We start from the raw sequence: 19652 nt of genomic DNA on the forward strand, positions 1-19652 counted from the left end.
TTCAGAAAATCTAACATCTCTTAACATCCAGCAAAAGGGCATGTTAGGCCCTGTTCACACAGCGTGATGAGTCCGTGTTAAACTGACCCGGTTCTGTTCCGAATATCTTTGTTCCGGATATTATCGATCAGACTGCCATACTGCAATTCTCATCACTCTGCGGTGAAACCATCTTCTGCCGTCCACACAACGGCACCATGCAGTTCTTTTTTTTGTTTCCTCCACCATTAGGTGCATAAGAGCATGATGCACATGTGCACATGATGCGCATGCGCATAGGTAAAAACATTATGTGGTTATGCGATTATGTGCATATCGCTAAGTAGTAAAAAAATGGCAACTGTAAACCAGATGTCTGAGGCTTTTTGCTCTGGGACAGCCTTCAGACATCCAGAAGTTGGTTAATATCGCAGCAGACCTATCCAGACGGAAATCGGAAAACTCAAAAAACACCACAAGGGAGCAGGTAACAAAATAATTCAGTTTGGAGAAGGATTGGCGGGGGGCGACAACAATTGACTACCGGGAGGCAGATGTTGCTGTCTGATCAGCCACTTTTAATCTGGTAGGAAACAGCAGCGACAAATGATTAAACTGTGTCTGAACAGGCCCACAGAAAAATATTCTTTAAATAAACTTTATACTTTCTGTTTAATAAAAGAGAAGGATTTTGTAGAGATTGATAGGACATGTTTAGGAATATTGAGTGACAATTCTTAAAAAGTCCTACTTGTTAAAAATGAGATGTCCCATCATTGTTCATTGAAGCATATAAGGGCATGATTGATTTCCAATGACACAAAAATTTCCTAAATAAAAGCCAGTTTACACAAGTATTTTACTGAATATAGGAGTAGAAGGAGATAGCACTAAGTGGGGAGAATGAAAGAAAGTCCAAAATATCTCTGGAAGATCCTAGAGTATTACAAGAATAAGCATTTTGTTCAGCTTCACAAAAAAATCTAATTGATTTTTTTGGAAACAATGCATTTATTTGACACTTGCACCCTACTGTGGAATTCCTAAACCAGGCTGAGAACACACTTTGGCTTTTGATGCAACACAGCCTCCAAGATCACCACTTAATTCTTCCCTATAGGGCTGAGTAATACGCATTAAGTTGGAAGAAAAAAAGCAAAGGGATATATTGGGAAAACAACTAGGATGAGGAATAAACCCATCCTGTTGACTCCAGCCACTGAGAATCATGTTGTTCTGATGTACACAGCACTATGCTTCCTCTGCACAGTCCCATCCTAGGCTCAGTATCTTGATTACACTGCAATGTGACAGAATATTGAGAGCTAGCCTTTATACAGGCAGATGTCCATAGCATTATGCAAAGGCAAACAGCTTACCGGTGAAAATAGGGCAGATCTTTTCCCAGCATGTAATTCCTCCTTCGGAGGTATACTGTCCTAGTGCCACCTCCAGAAAAAACACAGGAAGACCTCCCCCAAAAAGAAATATGAAATAAGGTATGAGGAATGCACCTATAGAGAAAATACAAGGGTGATTAGAGAAGTTCTGTGACTCAAGTGAAATAAAACATCAGCACAGCAGCTGATAGTGATATATAAATATTGCTGAGAAAACTTTCTTGTGCTTTTCCATCAGCATTTCTGAAACTGTTGTTTGCATACAAAGATTAATCAGCAGATTTTGATGATGTGAAGAAAACATTCTCCTTTCCCCCAATTTAGAGAATAAATTCTCAGTAGAGAAGATAGGATTGGCTTTCATTAATAAAAACCAAACCTTCCTTTTTAAAAAATAAAGAACATTTTTGTTACTATTTCAGTCAGTGTTCCCTCTAAGCTGAGTTAGTGTGAGCTAGCTCGCAGATTTTTAGCTTCCAGCTCACATGTTTTTGTCTTAGCTCAGGAAGGATGACCCCAGAGCACACTAATATATGCAGTAGCTCACAACTTTAATGCCAGTAGCTCACGAAGTAGAATTTTTGCTCACAAGACTCTGCAGCTTAGAAGGAACATTGACTTCAACAGCACTTTGAAGTTACTTTGCAATCGTTTTCTCACTAGTCTTTAGAAGCCCCCCACCTACCCACAAACAATTCATACTCTGCTTTGGAAGTAATACCTAGAAAGCAGTCTAGTATACATTCAAAATAAATGAACACAAGCAGCAAAAAAATCTGAAAACTATAATGGCACTCACCTCCGCCATTTTTATAGCAGAGATACGGAAATCGCCACACGTTGCCCAAACCGATAAATCCTCCAGCCACGGACAACAGAAAGTCAATCTTGCTTGCCCACTTCTCACGCTGTGGTGGTTTTCCCTCCGCCTCATCCTCAGGCCGAGTTCCGGGGCTTTTGCCAGGAGAAGGCTTGAGAATATCCTTATGGAAATCTTTCAAACACTGAAGTTTCTCCTTTGTTGCCATATTTTTGCTTTCTACAAAAAAGGAAACCACAATGTAGGTTTTATTAACAGTTTTCACTTGGTCAACCTTACTCAACAGATACTGCTGCTTATGAACTACTTAAGAATGTAAAGCAGATAACGCACATGGTTTCCTTCAGGATCATACACTCTTTCAAGTTGATATGGAAAAGAAAGATGCAGTACTATCTGAGTACAACAAATGGGTGAAAATTACACTGAAACCTCTTGACACCTATGAAGGATCTTTTCAGGATATGATTTTAGCTCTCCCGGTCTCTGGATTCTTTGGAAGGGCAGCCAAAACATCTTAATTCATTACATTAATATTAGCTTTTGATTCAGCAACTGAACTGAGCACTGGAAAAGTGGCAGAATACAATTCAGACATTCTTAAAAGACTGTTAAAAACAATAAACTAGTAAATAAGTTATCTACTTCTTTTTCTGAGACAGTAAGGATGGGAAAGCCTCAGAATCTTTTTTCTGTCTTAATTACTCATTGAACAGCTATGACATTTGTCTCCAGTAAGTCCTATGGGTGATGGTAAATACTTGGTGGACAGTATTAAGCAGTGGAAAACCAGTCCAAGTGAGATTAATAAAAGGGAACACAGGCAGTGGCAAATCAAATGCAAGACTGTGATCAGGCAGGCAAAAAGGGACTATGAGGAGCATATTGCAAAAAACATAAAGACCAACAATAAAAATTTCTTCAAATATATTAGAAGTAGGAAACCAGCCAGGGAAGCAGTGGGGCCCTTGGATGACCATGGGGTAAAAGGATTACTGAAGGAGGATGGGGAAATGGCTGAGAAGCTGAATGCATTTTTTGCCTCCGTCTTCACCGTGGAAGATGAGAAGTGTTTGCCCGCCCCAGAACCACTAATATTGGAAGGGGTGTTGAAAGACCTGAGTCAGATTGAGGTGACAAAAGAGGAGGTCCTACAACTAATAGACAAATTAAAAACTAATAAGTCACCGGGTCCGGATGGCATACATCCGAGAGTTCTGAAAGAACTCAAAGTTGAACTTGTGGATCTTCTAACAAAAATCTGTAATCTTTCATTGAAATCTGCCTCCGTTCCTGAGGACTGGAAGGTAGCAAATGTCACCCCCATCTTTAAAAAGGGTTCCAGAGGAGATCCGGGAAATTACAGGCCAGTCAGTCTGACTTCAATACCGGGAAAGTTGGTAGAAACCATTATCAAGGACAGAATGAGTAGGCACATTGATGAACACGGGTTATTGAGGAAGACTCAGCATGGGTTCTGCAAGGGAAGATCTTGCCTCACTAACCTGTTGCATTTCTTTGAGGGGGTGAACAAACATGTGGACAAAGGAGACCCGATAGATGTTGTTTACCTTGACTTCCAGAAAGCTTTTGATAAAGTTCCTCATCAAAGGCTTCTTAGAAAGCTTGAGAGTCATGGAGTAAAAGGACAGGTCCTCTTGTGGATCAAAAACTGGCTGAGTAATAGGAAGCAGAGAGTGAGTATAAATGGGGAGGAACTCCAAAGGGATCTGTTGAGGCTGGGTGAGTGGGCGTCAACGTGGCAGATGCGGTTCAATGTGGCCAAGTGCAAAGTAATGCACATTGGGGCCAAGAATCCCAGCTACAAATACAAGTTGATGGGGTGTGAACTGGCAGAGACAGACCAAGAGAGAGATCTTGGGGTCGTGGTAGATAACTCACTGAAAATGTCAAGGCAGTGTGCGTTTGCAATAAAAAAGGCCAACGCCATGCTGGGAATTATTAGGAAGGGAATTGAAAACAAATCAGCCAGTATCATAATGCCTCTGTATAAATCGATGGTGCGGTCTCATTTGGAGTACTGTGTGCAGTTCTGGTCGCCGCACCTCAAAAAGGATATTATAGCATTGGAGAAAGTTCAGAAAAGGGCAACTAAAATGATTAAAGGGCTGGAACACTTTCCCTATGAAGAAAGGTTGAAACGCTTAGGGCTCTTTAGCTTGGAGAAACGTCGACTGAGGGGTGACATGATGGAAGTTTACAAGATAATGCATGGGATGGAGAAAGTAGAGAAAGAAGTACTTTTCTCCCTTTCTCACAATACAAGAACTCGTGGGCATTCGATGAAATTGCTGAGCAGACAGGTTAAAACGGATAAAAGGAAGTACTTCTTCACCCAAAGGGTGATTAACATGTGGAATTCACTGCCACAGGAGGTGGTGGCGTCCACAAGCATAGCCACCTTCAAGAAGGGGTTAGATAAAAATATGGAACAGAGGTCCATCAGTGGCTATTAGCCACAGTGTGTGTGTGTGTGTGTGTGTATATATATATATTTGGCCGCTGTGTGACACAGAATGTTGGACTGGATGGGCCATTGGCCTGATCTAACATGGCTTCTCTTATGTTCCTCCCAGAGCCAGCTTTCAGGAAGTCCTTGGAAGAAGAGATCATTGGACTTGACTCACTCATTAGCACCTGCATCATGTTTATTTTTAACCTTCCTTATCTCTCTCTCTCTCTCTGTTACTAAGAAAAAGATAAGCTGTAGGGAGCAAGAGCCAGGAGACTGGGAGAGTCCCAAGGGCATGTGTTCATGTGTAGAGGGAGAAGCAACTGGAAAAGAAGTAGCAGAGGTTCCTGGAAAAGGAAGAAAGAAGCAGTACATATTGAGGGGTAGAGATGGGAATGCTCAGTGGGGGAAGAAGGCCAAGCTTATGACCAAAGAAGACAAATACCCAGAACAAGCCCTAATATCATTCAGGACCTTGGCTTAGAACCATTCTAGCCTTTCTACACATGTAAGGATTTCTCACCAAGCTGAATGAGTTCCCCCACTTCTGTAGTGGCCCAAAATGCCCCCTGAAATCCTATTCCTAGGATCCCCATTCTCCCAAGAACAGGAGCTGAGGGGCATTTGAAGGTTATTGGGAGAATCATGCACCTTGGACAGAAATCCTTGCACTCACAAAAATACTAATCTAGACCCACGCCCCTGAAGGTCATTTTCATTCTCAAATTTTCAGGTATTCTGTAGAATTATGTGAAGATTAGCAACTTATAGTTGTTTCTTCCAGCAAATTTCTCCATGACTCTTTGGTCAGAATTTTGCAAAAGTTCCCTCTAAGCTGCACAAGCGGGTGCTGGGACACATTTTAGCTGGCAGCTCAGGGATTTTTGCATCAGTCCAAAAGTGAGCCCATTTTGGGAAAGACAGGATAGAAATGTAAATAAATAAATGAACTGAGAAGGTATTTCCCCCCCTCCACTGGAGACAATGGAAGACAGGGGCACCTCCTTCAGGGGCCTCCAGGTCCCATCTCTCCGAAACTTAGAGAGAGTTTTGAGGAGAGGCACCAGCAACTATGCTGCAAATTTGGCGCCTCAAAAACAGCTCTCCCAGAGCCCCAGATCAATTCTCCATTATAGCCTATGGGGCTCACTAACTATAAGGGTCTCACTCTCCCTAGGCTATAATAGAGCTGGGGGGAAATAAAAAAAAATGCACAGCCCTATTATGTTTTTCAGTATGATTTGTGAATGCCTTGAGTTCCACCTCTGTTATACTTGACCTGTAATGATGGTTGTCATATTTCACTTTAAAAAAAAAAGTAGACTGCAAGTGTTTCCTCCCTAAGTGCTGGTATGTTTTCTAAGGCTCAGCACAGTGCAACAGTTCGTGGCCAGGCCTACTAATATAGTAGACTGTGGTGGGTACACTTGTTCTCCAGAGGCCAGGTCTACCAATATAGTGGAAAGGGGCAGGAAAGACCACCTCTCTGGACATGTGGTCTACCCCCCCCCCCCACACACACCATACAGGACATGTTCTGTAATAAAATGTTACTTGATTCTGTTTTCTCTTATGTTTAAATAATTCTTAAAATATAGTTTAAAAGAATTCAGAGATTTTTAAAAGGTTATGGAAGTAATCTAAAGAACTAATTTACACAAAAGTCAAATGTAGACTCGCTCACAACTTTAATACTCCTAGCTTTTTCACTCATGAGGTAGAACTTTTGCTCACAGCACTGTGGAGCTTAGAGAAAACATTGTTTGAGAACTGACCACTATAAACATCTGCTTCCAGATACTCAACCATATCGCCTTGCTCCATCCCACTTCCAGTTTCTGTTCTATGTCTGTAATTCTTTCTCAAACTCTTGTATTTTGCATTGCAAAGGCGTTATCATGGTGCTTCTACTAAATGTGAAATTTTCTTAAACAGTGATTTAGCATATTGAGCAGAAGGCTATGAAGCAATGCTCTTTCCCCCCCCTCCTATTTTTATCTTGGTGCTGATTTTTAAAACCTCCTGCATGAATAAACTTTTCTATTCACTTGAGTTCTGACATACGCCCCCGCCTCACTCCACTGCCATTTCAGCAACTCACTTGTATTTCAAAATAAATAGGTCTGAGTCATTCTGATACACAATTAGAACCACATTCTTTGCCAGAGCAGTGGCCAGCAAAATTGCCACTGAATCCTTGCTCTGAATAAACCCCAAAGCAAACTAAACCAATGGTTACCTGTACATAAATGCTGTTCTCATTACTGCAATGTATATACAACTATCTACCAATCTACATATCTGGGTAAATCAAACATTTTACACAGAAATCAGTGTAAGACAAAACACTTAAAGACTCCAAATGTGGAAGTTTTGGTAGGTAGGCAAAAAGATCTGAGGAGGAGAGGCAATTTGTACTGAAATGCCGAAGTAAATGTTCACATATTGCTGAGATCGAGATACACACAGGTCACTTGAATTATGCTCACTTCCATGGATTTAAAGTGTTGTACATTTAGAGGCAGAGTAATCAACCGGCTTTCCTATCTATTTGGGACACTAATTTTCCCAAAGAGTGATCATATATCAAGTTGTGTGTGAACACCCAATGGTTTTCCCATTACTTTGCCAATTTGCTGAATGATTCTGTGAGGATTTGCACATATGGAACAAGCTCTCATAGAGCAGAAGAAAAGTATTTAGCAGTACACACGTATGCCTAACCTTCCAGATAAAGGGCAGTAATGACCAGTTTAAATGATATAACTATATGTGGGAGGTACTAAGAATATATTAACCCTTTCCATTTGTAAGTGATAAATTATGTGACAAGGTCCTAAGTTTTCACTTATACAAACCTGGTATTTATTTCAGCCTGCAGAAATGTTCTTCCTGTTTATGTATACAAGGGTATCTATTTACTAAGAAAAGCTATACAATACTATTCCACTGAATGCCTAGAGTTAATTGCTGCTTCCTGATCTGTAAGCAGATTTATCTTGTGTAATAGTGACCTGAAACTTGAATTGATATCAGATTTGCAGAAAATCTCAACTGGAACAAGACAGATATGCATCGATGTATCCATGCAGATTAAATGCCTTCCATAAATCATGCAGTTTAGCAAATCCAATCCAGGACATACCATTGATTGCTTACATTTGTGTCTGTGTTTTAGTTGAACATCTGAAAAGCAGTTTAAGCATAAGATACAACCAAACGTATCCTCAGGCTTTAATGTCTAAAGAGAAATGTATATTCACTTTTAATGATACTATATTCTGAAGAACGTTTATTGGTATAGTGTATTTATTGTATACATTACAACAATACAGTTTGTTCCCTCTGCTGATATTTGTTGGTTTAGTCTGTTCCTATTAGTCAGGTTTAGTCTCTGCTCCTGTTTGTTAGTTAGAAATGAACACTGCCTGAGAGTCCTTGTTTCCAAACAAAATGCTGCCCTCCCTCTATCTTCTTAATAAATGGATGTTTATGCTTGAGGCTGTGGTCAAAAGAGTTGTACCATTAAAGGAAAGGGAAATAGATGTTGTTTTGAACTAACCTGTGTCCCTGCTATGTGAACCCAAGAGTAGGAACCTGCTTAAGTCCTCTATTCCTGACTTGCAAGCAAAAGGGAACATCACAATCAGGGCTGTTTAATGCAAACCTTACAATGTGTGTCAAGAAAGCCTATGTATGGAATAAGTACTGCATGCCAGACAACAGAAAGTTAACCCACAACAATTATTCGCTTTGGCTTCAAAACTCAGTTTATTATGTTATATCCCTTCCAAAATTAGAGTTGACAGGCTGACTCAAATTAGACAGTTAGTAGCGCCAGCTGCATCACTGTAGGTGAAAAACAGAGCTCAGACTTCCTGTGCAATGGATCTCCCCAAAGGTCACTTTCACACATCACTGTAGATGGATTTTCAGGATGAACAATGGAAAAAACTGGTGTCACAGATCTTGGTTCTAAGCACATACACGGGCAATCAGAAACATTCATCAGTCAAAGATGATCAAGAACAGCAGAACAGGAGAAATATTTTACATTCTTAAAAATAAATGTTTTAATGCCCAAATCACCTGTATTTTTTTCTAGTCTTAGTTATAAAGGTAAAGGTAGTCCCCTGTTCAAGCACCAGTTGTTTCTGACTCTGGGGTAACGTTGCTTTCACGTTTTCACGACTTTTTACAGAGTGGTTTGCCATTGTCTTCCCCAGTCCTCTACACCTTCCCCACCAGCAAGCTGGGTACTCATTTTACTGATGGAAGGCTGAGTCAACCTTGAGCCGGCTACCTGAACCCAGCTTCCGCCGGGATTCAACTCAGGTCATGAGCAGAGAGTTTGGACTGCAGTTTTACTACTCTGCGCCACAGGTTATAGGCCTCTCTGTTTACCAATTTGTCAGCAACAGGTGACATGGAGATCTCTTAGAATCACAACTGATCTCCAGATGACAGAAGTCAGTTTCCTTTAGAGAGTAGACTCTATGGCATTATACCACATTAAGGACCACACCCTCAAGTTTCACTCCAATATTTCCAGGAATTTTCCAACCTGGAGTAGGCAACCCTATTCAGCAGGGTACAGGACCTCCCCTCGCCAGACCCCTGGTCCAGGTGGGGGAAAGTCCCGCCCCCAAGAACAAGCATCCACAGCCACCCCTCTCCCCCCTCTTGTGAGATTTAAAGGGCCTTCCATCTAATCTGATCTGACCACTTTTGTGGTCAGTCAGCAATTTTTCCCCAGGCCACTCTGGCAAGGGATCCTGGAGGTTTTGCCATTCTCTGGGCATGGAGAAAGGGTTATTGGGGATGTATGTGTGGGGGAAAGCATTTGTGAAGTTCCTGTACTGTGCAGGGGATTAGACTAAATGACCCTGGAGGTCCCTTCCAACTCTATGATTCAGGGGACCACATGGCCTACCAATCAGCTGGAAGGCCATTTAAATCTTGCAGATGGAGGGAGAGGGGCAGCCACTGGCCACACACCTGAACTCGAAGAGGAATGATTTGCCACTTGAAATTCAGGCCCATTCAGCCCTGCTTGCCTAAATTATTTAAAGGGTGCCTTTAAATGCTTTTGGTGAGCGGGAGCCAGATCTCATGCACCTGCATTCCAAGTGGCATTGCTTCTTGGAATGCAAGCATGTGAACCACCCCGCTCACCAAAAGCATTTAAAAAGTCCCTTTAAAAAGCAGGGGCCAGACTTTGCACGCCTGCATTCCAAGCAGCATCACCATTTAGAATGCAGGCAAGCGAAACCCCCACTCAACAAAAACAGGGGCCAGACACTGCTGTCTGGAATTCTGGCATGTGGCCAGCAGCCACTGCTCTCCCTCTCCTCCTGCAAGATTTAAAGGGCCCACCAGCTGATTGGCCATGTGCTCCCCAAATTAGCTGAAGGGTCCTTTAAATCTCGCTGGAGGGGAGGGAAGGGGTGGCCAGAGATGGTTGTTGTTGGGGACAGAGCTATCCCCAAAATGACACCATCGTGTTGGGGACATCGCCACCCCCTCCAAGAATCCTTCCAAAGTCCCCTGCTGGGGATGAGGCCAGATCCGGCAACCCTACTCCCCTGCAACCTCCTGCATGGTAAAATAGTTCTCTGCATTACACTGGACAGGCGGCTGCAGCTTGACAGACATATGCTGCTGCCCGATTTAAGTATGCAGCCAAGCAAAAAAGAAGACATTATTTGTACAGTGCTGCACCTCCTTGGACTCTCATTTATCGCTGACCACCACATATGTGAGTGTTGTCAAGCTAGCAGTCCTTAGACTGGCGAAGTGTTCTCCTGGTCTCTAACCGCTGTAGAAGATTAGGGACATGCTTTAAACAGAGCCCCAGGGTGCAGAGTGTTAAAGCTGCAGTACTGCAATCCTAAGCTCTGCTCACAACCTGAGTTCGATCCCTGGTGGAAGCTGGGTTTTCAGGTAGCTGGCTCGAGGCTGACTCAGCCTTCCATCCTTCCGAGGTCGGTAAAATGAGTACTGGGGGGAAAGTATAGCTTGCTGGGGGGAAAGTATAGATGACTGGGGAAGGCAGTGGCAAACCACCCCGTAAAAAGTCTGCCGTGAAAATATCACCCCAGAGTCGGAAATGACTGGTGCTTGCACAGGGGACTCTTCCTTTTTCTTAAACAAAATGTTTGCTATCTGCAAAACAGCAAAGGTAAATTCTTTTTGCTCAGCTAGCATAAAGCTCCCATACATCTATCACTTCACAGAATGTGCAATGGAATTGTTAAGGAGGGTATTTTTTTTATAAAGCAAACAATGTTATAGTTATTGTTATTGCATATATTGTACTGTTTTGTTGCATTGTTCTTTAATTTTGTGATCCTGGTTTGCTGTATGTAAGATATCAGGGCCTTTTTTGGTAGAAAAAGCCCAGCAGGAACTCATTTACATATTAGGTCACACACCCCTGATGCCAAGCCAGCTGGAACTGCATTCCTGCTCAAAAAAGCCCTGTATGATACCATTTCTACTACGAGTTCTCTAATTTTGTAATCCAGTTTTTACTGCACAGTTTGTATGTATGTTTTTATTACAGTTTGTTGCATATTATACCAATTGCATTGTTTTTTAACTGTGCCTTGAGCCTCAGCAGGAAAGGCATATGAAAGTAAACAAATAAATGCTTAAAAAAGACCTGTTTTTGTATGCCCCAAACCCCATGAGAACCACCCTTGTGCACATGCACATACTTCTGAGCCATCTGGCATATGCAATGGGCATAAATCTTGACTGACTACCACAAGCGAAAATCTGAAAACTCCTTGCTTGGACAAAGGCACCTGAAGGGTTTTTATTTCATGTTTCCATAGGCTTAAATAGCGATGGAAAGAATACATTAGAAAATGAATGCCATTGTCTGGATTAAGTGAACAATATTGGGAAATCCTTGATTTAAAATGGAATTACTTCAGATTTTCTGAATACCTCTGCCTTGTTAAAAACTGGGAGCAAGATGCCTGTTTGGCCTTAGGCTGGAGAAAAAAATGACCAGATTGTCTGGAAGTAACCATGGCTCTTAATTTGCTGATGAGTAAATGCTTTAAAATGGGTGTTGAACTCATTTGTTATGAGGGCCAAATCTGACATAAATGAGACTTTTTCAGGCCTGGCAATGTTGGGCTGGGCAACGTTAGGTCAGGCCATGTGTGTACCTATTTAAAATTAGGTAGCAGAGATATAAACTTTATAAATATTTAAAAAAAACAACAACCTTAAAGTCAAACATGCTTAAAACATTAACACTTGCTGGTCTTAATGGTGTTTTCTTTGGATCTCTCCTGTGTAATTCAGGGAACTGGGCAAAGGAAGCTCTGGCTCTTTCCTTCCTTCCCCAGGGGACCAGAAGAGGGAGGAGCCTCGTTCAATAGAAGGAAGAGAGGCTTGGCTCAGTAGCTCTGCTGTGCGCTTGAGAAAAACTGGCAAAGAAAGCTATTCCTACCCCCTTGCCTCAGCCAATGAAAAAAATAGAGGCTTCACTCTGTAGGTCTTGTGCGACTGAGCAAGCCTAGCAAAACAAGCTATGACACAAATGGAAGCAAGAGAGAGAGAAGGAAGCAAATGACAGCCAGTTGCTCAGGGGCCTGATTCAGTCCCCTGGCCGCACATTTGATACCTCTACTTTAAGACATCACAGAATCAACTAAAAGCAGTGCATAGATATGGAGTAACAGTAAACATGAGGTAGTTGTGTTATTGCTTGATATGATTAACATGGCTTTGAAGTCATGTAGCCTTCAAGTGCCAGATTCTGAAGTCTCCATTGTTTGTAGCAGTGTTTGTATAACTCATGGTACTGATCACTCTCATAATATTTGCATTAAACAGTATCGCAGTTCTAACATAAGACAAAAATGAGTCCCTTAAAGCACTAACTTTTATTGGATTTGAGTCTTGAACTTTGTCCTATGATACAACCCACAGCCTCTTAGCTATTGCCAATTACAGGAAAAGGAGGCAGTCTGAGGTATCACAGTATTGAGGGTAATTCCAACAAAACAGAGTTTGTTTAGTGAAGGGCATTGTCCTGAATATTAATGGGATTTGTGTTTAATTTCCTGCTCTTTTATTTCACTGATTGAAACAACAATACCATTCAAGAGATAACAATCAGTATATATTTGGAAGTTATTTTGTGGGTTATAACTATAGCCATTATTATAATATCAGTTAACAGGGAACAAAGTCTCCCAAAGATGGCCACAATATATTTAAATATAACTTGCATTCATAAAGCCTAAAACAGGTCATTCTATCTCACGCCAGCTTCTAGGAGACATATGTCTGACTTCCTTTCAAGAAATTAGGGCTAGGCCCAATAGATGGATGAGCACTTAGACAAAGCTGCCATTTATAGAATAAAGCAAGCCCAAATGCAGCCAAAGGCATTCAAAACAAAAAGAAACTTTTTCACACTAATATTTAAAGTACTGTAATTATGCCTTTGGGAATATGTCAATCCCACCAAATTCAGAGAATTTAACCAGGATTTTCTACAATGCTGTATGGAGGGCAAGGTGCATCTTGTCTTCCTTTCTGTACCTGTCCATAGCCAAAACAACACACACATTAGGCAAAAGGACTTACACTGCATCTATAAGCAAGCAAGCCAAAGACAGCATGATAACTAATTTTTTTTAAGGGAAATTAGTAAATCCTGCTATATGAGTAAAGGAGAAATGGCATGGTTTATAACAAACCAACTTCTGATCCTAATTAACTGGGGAGAAGGAGTGCTAGCTAAAAGTCTAATGATTGACAATAATCTAGAAAGGAACATTGGCTGTTTGCACCCCAGAGTCGGAAACGACTCGTGCTTGTACAGGGGACCTTTCCTTGCCTTGATAACACTGCAACTTTCAGTATGTCATCGCTCCAGATATAAATGTGCAAAATTGTTAATCCAATGAACAGCACAGTATTTCAGAGGGCTTTTCTAAACAGCACCTGAAAAACTTACCAGGTATTATTCAAGGGACAAAAAGAATGATGTGAACAAATGATCATATTGTTCAGTTCTGGATGGAGAAGTCTTGCAAATAAATTCACAAAGTTAAATAGCCCTCTCAGCTGATTTAGTTAACACAGTTGCCTTACAGATATTTGTCATTCATCTTTGGACAAAAAAAAAATCTAATCATTCCCTGTCTAGTAATTAACACTGCAATCCTGAGAGCACTTCTCTGGGAGTAAGCCCCAGTTAACTGAACTGAATAAGATTCTGCTTAAGAATTGCTCACATATCAGAAATGACTAGTATTTACAAAAGAAACAGAAATGGCAGGATTCAAAATTGCTGAAGCTATGATTCAAGAAGGAGCCCACTTATTCTGTGTCACTTCAGTTCACTACATTCCATCCTCCCACAGTCTACTTTCAGTGGTGGGTAATTTGTTTTATTCTTCAGGCCACTTTCCCATCTGATTCAAGGGCAAGCTTGTCCTGCAGTGATGTCATGGCATTTGAGATCACTGAGAATTCTTTTATTTGCCCTGACACATCAGAAGGAAATTCCCTAAGGCCAACTCTCTGCTTCTGTTGGACTAATGAAATCAGAAAAAAAAAGTAGATCTAAAAGCCATAAACCTCCATACTACATACTGTCTTGTTTTGAACATATCAGATGTGACACAAGACAGTAATTTCCTGTACTGTATAGGCCAATCCTAGATGTCTGACAAAAAGGAGAAAAAGCCATCAGCTGAGTTTTCCCCCAAAATCCACACAGAAAAAAAATGTAAGAGATTTACAATTTTAGAGTTGGAAGAGAAATCATGTAGTTCAACCCCCTCCCTCCCAAGTGCAGGAATATGCAACTAGTTGCTGCTTATAGACCTCCAGAGAAAGAGAGCCCACCATTTCCTGAGGTTTCACTGTTGAATTGCCATTAGGAATTTTGCCCTAATATTTAGTTTGACATCTAAATCCTTGTCATTTTCACCTGTCAGGTCTAGTCCTGCCCTCTGGAGCAAAAGATAATACATCTGCTCCAGCGAGATGATGGCTCTGTTAATGTTTTGTAAACTGAGTCCTATGAACAGCAGCATTTCTAGGAAACAACCAGCAAGCATACAGCTGCACTTCAAATGGGATTCTGCTACATCACTAATAAAACACTCAGACCTACAACAGGAAATGGGGCCTTGTGCAGAGTAATAGAGCACAAGTTTTACATTCACAGGGGTCTGAGTTAATTCTTGGCATCTCCAGTTGAAGTGTTTGTAGAAAGTATGGGAAACACTGGAGACACTAGAGAACTGCTAAAATCAGGTTGGGCAGTACTGGACTTCAGTGGAATAAGGTTATGACTCAATGTATGACTCAGCCGCCCTGAGCCACTTGTGGTAAGGGCGGGATATAAATTCTAAATAAATAAATAAAAAATAAATAAAAAATGTATGGCAGTGTATGGCAGAAGTAACACACTACTTCTACAACCACACAAGTCAGCAATATCAATATAAGGTTGCCACGTCGAAGTTAAAAAAAAATAATAATAAAGGTTCAGGGTAGGATTGTTATCATGAAAAAGAACCAATAAGTGGAACTCTGGCAAATCTATTTCCTTAAACTTGGACGTCTCTATTTAAAGAAATAACTGAAGGGAGAAAAAAATGAACAGAAACTAGATAATTGCTGTGTTTTTAACAGGAAATGAAGCCCTGCAGCAGTTACCGAAGTACAGGAAATGCACAGAGAAAGAGAAAGGGACCAGGATACTTCTATAGAGAAAACTTTTTTCGTTTTGTTTTTTTGCTGTCAAGTTACAGCTAACTTCTGGTGAGCCCTGGTGGGGCTTTCAAGGACAGAGAAGAACAGAGGTACTTTCCCATTAACTGCCTTTGTGACCTTGGTATTCCTTGATTGTTTCACATCCAGATACTGAGGCCAAGGCTGACCCTGCTTAGCTTAGATCTGATGATATCATGCTAGTCTGGAGCTCCCCACCTGAGGGCAAAAAAATGACATAAGTCTGCCAGCAAGGAAGCTCACAATGCTTTGTTTCTTCTCTTCTGAATGGTAAAACAGCAGAAAGAAATGCACAAAAAAACCTGTCATTTTTTGCTTTCACCCACTTCAACACACTAATGGTGAAATGGTAGCAATGCAAGTGAACACATAGAACAGACTGACTCAGAGGTAACATTCCCTGTTTCTTCCTCCTCTATTCACTGAAATGAATTGATTCTTCATCACCATGGGAGCTGTAAATTGGGTAGAAAGGTAACATTAAAATGTTTTCAATTAGTAAGCCAAGTGAACAGCCTGGAATGAAATAATCTTTCATATACCTCAGTGCCAGTCCAATCTCTTGAACTATCTTCTGTGGCTTCTGAAATATAAATTCTAATATCTGCTCCTGCTCAGCTTTGGATAATTTTAAGACAGTAGCATTTATAAGAGAGCCTTTGGGATGGATTGGGATGGTTTGCAACAACTTCCCCTGAAGCCCTCTCCCTTCTCGTTTCTAGTCCTTCCCCCCTCTTCCCCATTGGTCTTTTTAAATTAGCTCTGAGTCTTTAAGAACCATTTAAGTACTCTGTGAGAATCTGACTGAGAAAAAGAGAAGCCACGAAAGGTACAGAGTATCAGAGGTCACAAAGAAAAGAAGTTCAGGTAAACCAACAGTATAATTTGCTACATATCTACCTACTCTGGTACATGTTTCCATTTTAATCAGGTGAGCAAATGAATAGCAGTTCTTGTTCTTTCTTCATGGTGGAAAGTGTTGTCAAACAACAACCAATTTATGGTGACCCCAAAGAGTTTTTTAAGGCAAGAGACAAACAGAAGTGGTTTGCCATTTCCTACCTCAGCACGTAGAACTTTGGCCTCCTTGGTGGATTCCCATCCAAGTATTAGCTAGGACCAACCCTGTTTAGCTTTCAAGATCTGACAATATCGGACTAGCCAGGGCTGTCCAGGCCAGGGGCCACGCAGGGCTGTCTTAATGCATGGGCTTGATGGGCACTTGCCCGTGGGCCCCATGAGCATAGGGGCCCCATACTAATCTGTGTATGATGCAGTGCTAATAACCATTTACACTTCTCCCCTATCAGAAATAGAACCTGGCCAAACATTAAGACATGATTAGCATGGGCAAGGCATCCAGGAAAACCTTATGTGACTAAGAAAGAAAACAGAGCCATTCTATTTAAGATTAGAAGAGACAACAGGTAAGTAGACAGACAGTAGGGGAAGTAAGCAGGGCAGACTGCGTATGTCTACTGCAAGGATGGATCAAGGAGGTAGGAGTCCACAGCACCTGAAAAGGGAGGCCAGCTGTGTAATCCAGAGTAGCAATGCAGAAAAGCTTATGTTCTGTATGTGTGCGCATGTTCATCATGAATCTGGATTCCTCCAACTCTCTGAAAACGAAAGACTGCTATATAATTCCCAACCCCTTAAACCAAATCATCCTTTTCCTGAAGACCATGTGATTCTAAAATTTTAATTCAGAAACATGTTCAACACAGCATGACAACAAACCTTTGGCAACTGATTGTTATATAAGAAATAAGCTTTTTAAAACAATGCTTGTCTGTTGACTAATAGGAAAAATCAAGTAATTCTCAAATTAAGCATTTCACTTCCCTAAGGAAACCGAACACATAGCCCACTTCTATTAAACATGCTCTGCAAATTTGCACACCTTATGCAAATAAATACTATACCCTATATTTTGAACTATAACAGACAAAATTCACTAGAGTACCAGTTCCTTTTAAGTCAACAAGTTCAAACATGAGGGAAAAGAACCCCAGAACTCTATGAAAACATTTTTCTAAATTTCAAAATAGATGACAGTGCTGTCTGTTCTCGCTAAGGCTATTATTAAAACATCTGGTGTAAAATGAAAGAAAGAAAGAAAGAAAGAAAGAAAGAAAGAAAGAAAGAAAGAAAGAAAGAAAGAAAGAAAGAAAGAAAGAAAGAAAGAAAGAAAGAAAGAAAGTTTTGACAGTTTTGTCCTTCTGATTTCATATTACAATTTGGATTCTATTTATATATTTGTGTTTCCTCATTTAATTTTTTGTTAATTTTACAGAACAGTTATGGAATCTTAACAAAATGAATACCGATACATTGCAATTCTGGCTGCTCAACCTTTGGTACATTAAAAATTATATTTTGAATTTCTATTCCTATGTCTTGAGTTAGAGAATGAAATGTTGGCCAGGTGGGAAACTGTTTGCCATTTTATTTCTTTAAAAGGCATAGGCCTATGAGTTGTCATGACAACAACTTTGATTTTCATTCTTTGTGTTTGGTTTGTACAAGATGTTAAAGGCTAATACTAAAAATGTACTTGCAGGGTTGGAAAGAAGGCACTACTAAGGCTGGGGGTAGGAAATAGTTTCATATAAATCCTGGCTGTTTATAAGTCTATATGAATTTTTCCTGCTTTCAAGGAAGTCAAAAGTGGGTCCAATAAAAATGTATAATAAATCCTCACATTGGAAACATTGTTATCTGATTTTAGTGGAGCTAGCCCAGATTTTAAAACAAACTAACATAAATGTGATCTAGAATAAAATAACAATGAATGACTGCATAGGATTTAAACAGTATGGATAAAAGGTGAAGGTTAGTGAAAAAAAATAAACATTAAAGCAATAAAAGGAAAGAAGAAAAGAAACACTTCCTGTGATGGACTTGGAAAAGCACACTGCAGAATTCTAAAAATTCACACATGAAACCAACATAGTGTGTACAAAGTATTTTTATCATTATAGTGGGACACATGAAAAATTTAATTCTTTTATTAAGCCAATGACACATCCAGGTGATTTTAAATTTGTCTTTTAAAATAAAACTTATTTAGAGATGAATTGTGTTCTAAGGCATTTAAAAAAGAAAATCCAGTTGATGCCATATGAAAATACAACTTTGCTAGCTCTCATCTTTATTGCATCTGATGTTTATTATTTCCCTCCCTGAATGCAGTTCTGATGAAGTAAGGGTCTCAGATTTCTACTTTTAAATATGTTTACATCTTCTCAAAGCTTCTGGAAAGTAAGCAGTTTATAGTCACAGAGAAATCAGACAAAGTTCTAGAAGTACAGAGAAAGAAGGATTGTAGTTTAGCTCCTGAATCCCACAGTCAGCGAGCACAAGGTACAGCACTCTTGCTGATGTTAAAAAGGTCTTGTTCTGGCCAGTGCCTGGATGAAGACCTCCTGGAATGCCCCAGGAGGATGTTAAGATCCACCAGAACTAAACAGCTGTCCTGTACCTGCTCTTTGGTCCACTTCTTTTGACTGTTTGTTCTTTTCAGAAATTCTGATCGTTTTCCATACCATCATTTCTGAAATTCATAGTAGTAGCAGGTAATCAATGAATAACAGATGGATGGGGGACGAGGAAGGGAGAAAGAACCTAAGGCTCCAATTCTATGCAAACTTCCTTGGGAGTTCACCTCAAGGCACTGAAGTCAGATTATATATTAGCCTGATTGCCCCAAGACACTGAAATGACTGGCGCTTCAAGATGGAAATATTTATTAATGGGAACTGAGAGGTGCTTGGAAGGGAGGGAGGGAGGGTAAGCTTTTTCAAGAAATCAAAACCCTCTTGATCACACTGCAGTCAGATTTTCAAATGTGAACTCCTCTTGCCAAAGAGGAGCAATGTCGTGGAAGAGACTGGGTGACTACACTGCCTACATAGCTCCAGTTTTCATAGAGCCTCCATTATGATAGAAAATAAATGTCCTGAAGAGGTAGTAGGGTTTGTGTCAGATTTTAAGAACAAATTTGTTTATTTTAGATGAGTGCGAACCAGGTTAATACTTAGTCTCAAAAGCTATTCCTCCTGATTCCCCTCATGGGGTGGCATCATCAATCTAATGTCAGTTAGACATGTCATCCAAATGTGTCATTTTTTATTTCTTTCAGAAAAAAACTAGATTTCTTAACTGAGGTGTGATCCTAGTTAAGAATCCCAGTTACTGCAAT

General features: G+C 40.4%; 1 protein-coding gene across 4 annotated transcripts in view; it reads right to left on the reverse strand.

Annotated features, from left to right (window-relative positions):
- Nucleotides 1-19652, reverse strand: part of SLC6A6 (solute carrier family 6 member 6) — a 69865-nt gene that overhangs the window by 34220 nt on the left and 15993 nt on the right. For all 4 annotated transcript variants that reach the window (XM_060239653.1, XM_060239652.1, XM_060239651.1 and 1 more), the window contains 2 exons: nt 2179-2418; nt 1359-1493 (listed from right to left, as the gene is read on the reverse strand). In XM_060239653.1, coding sequence (XP_060095636.1) covers nt 1359-1493; nt 2179-2407 — 364 coding nt within the window. In that variant the 5' untranslated portion in view covers nt 2408-2418. The remainder of the gene's footprint in view (nt 1-1358; nt 1494-2178; nt 2419-19652) is intronic.

The sequence above is a fragment of the Heteronotia binoei genome, chromosome 5 (assembly GCF_032191835.1).
Source record: "Heteronotia binoei isolate CCM8104 ecotype False Entrance Well chromosome 5, APGP_CSIRO_Hbin_v1, whole genome shotgun sequence".
NCBI lineage: Eukaryota > Metazoa > Chordata > Lepidosauria > Squamata > Gekkonidae > Heteronotia > Heteronotia binoei.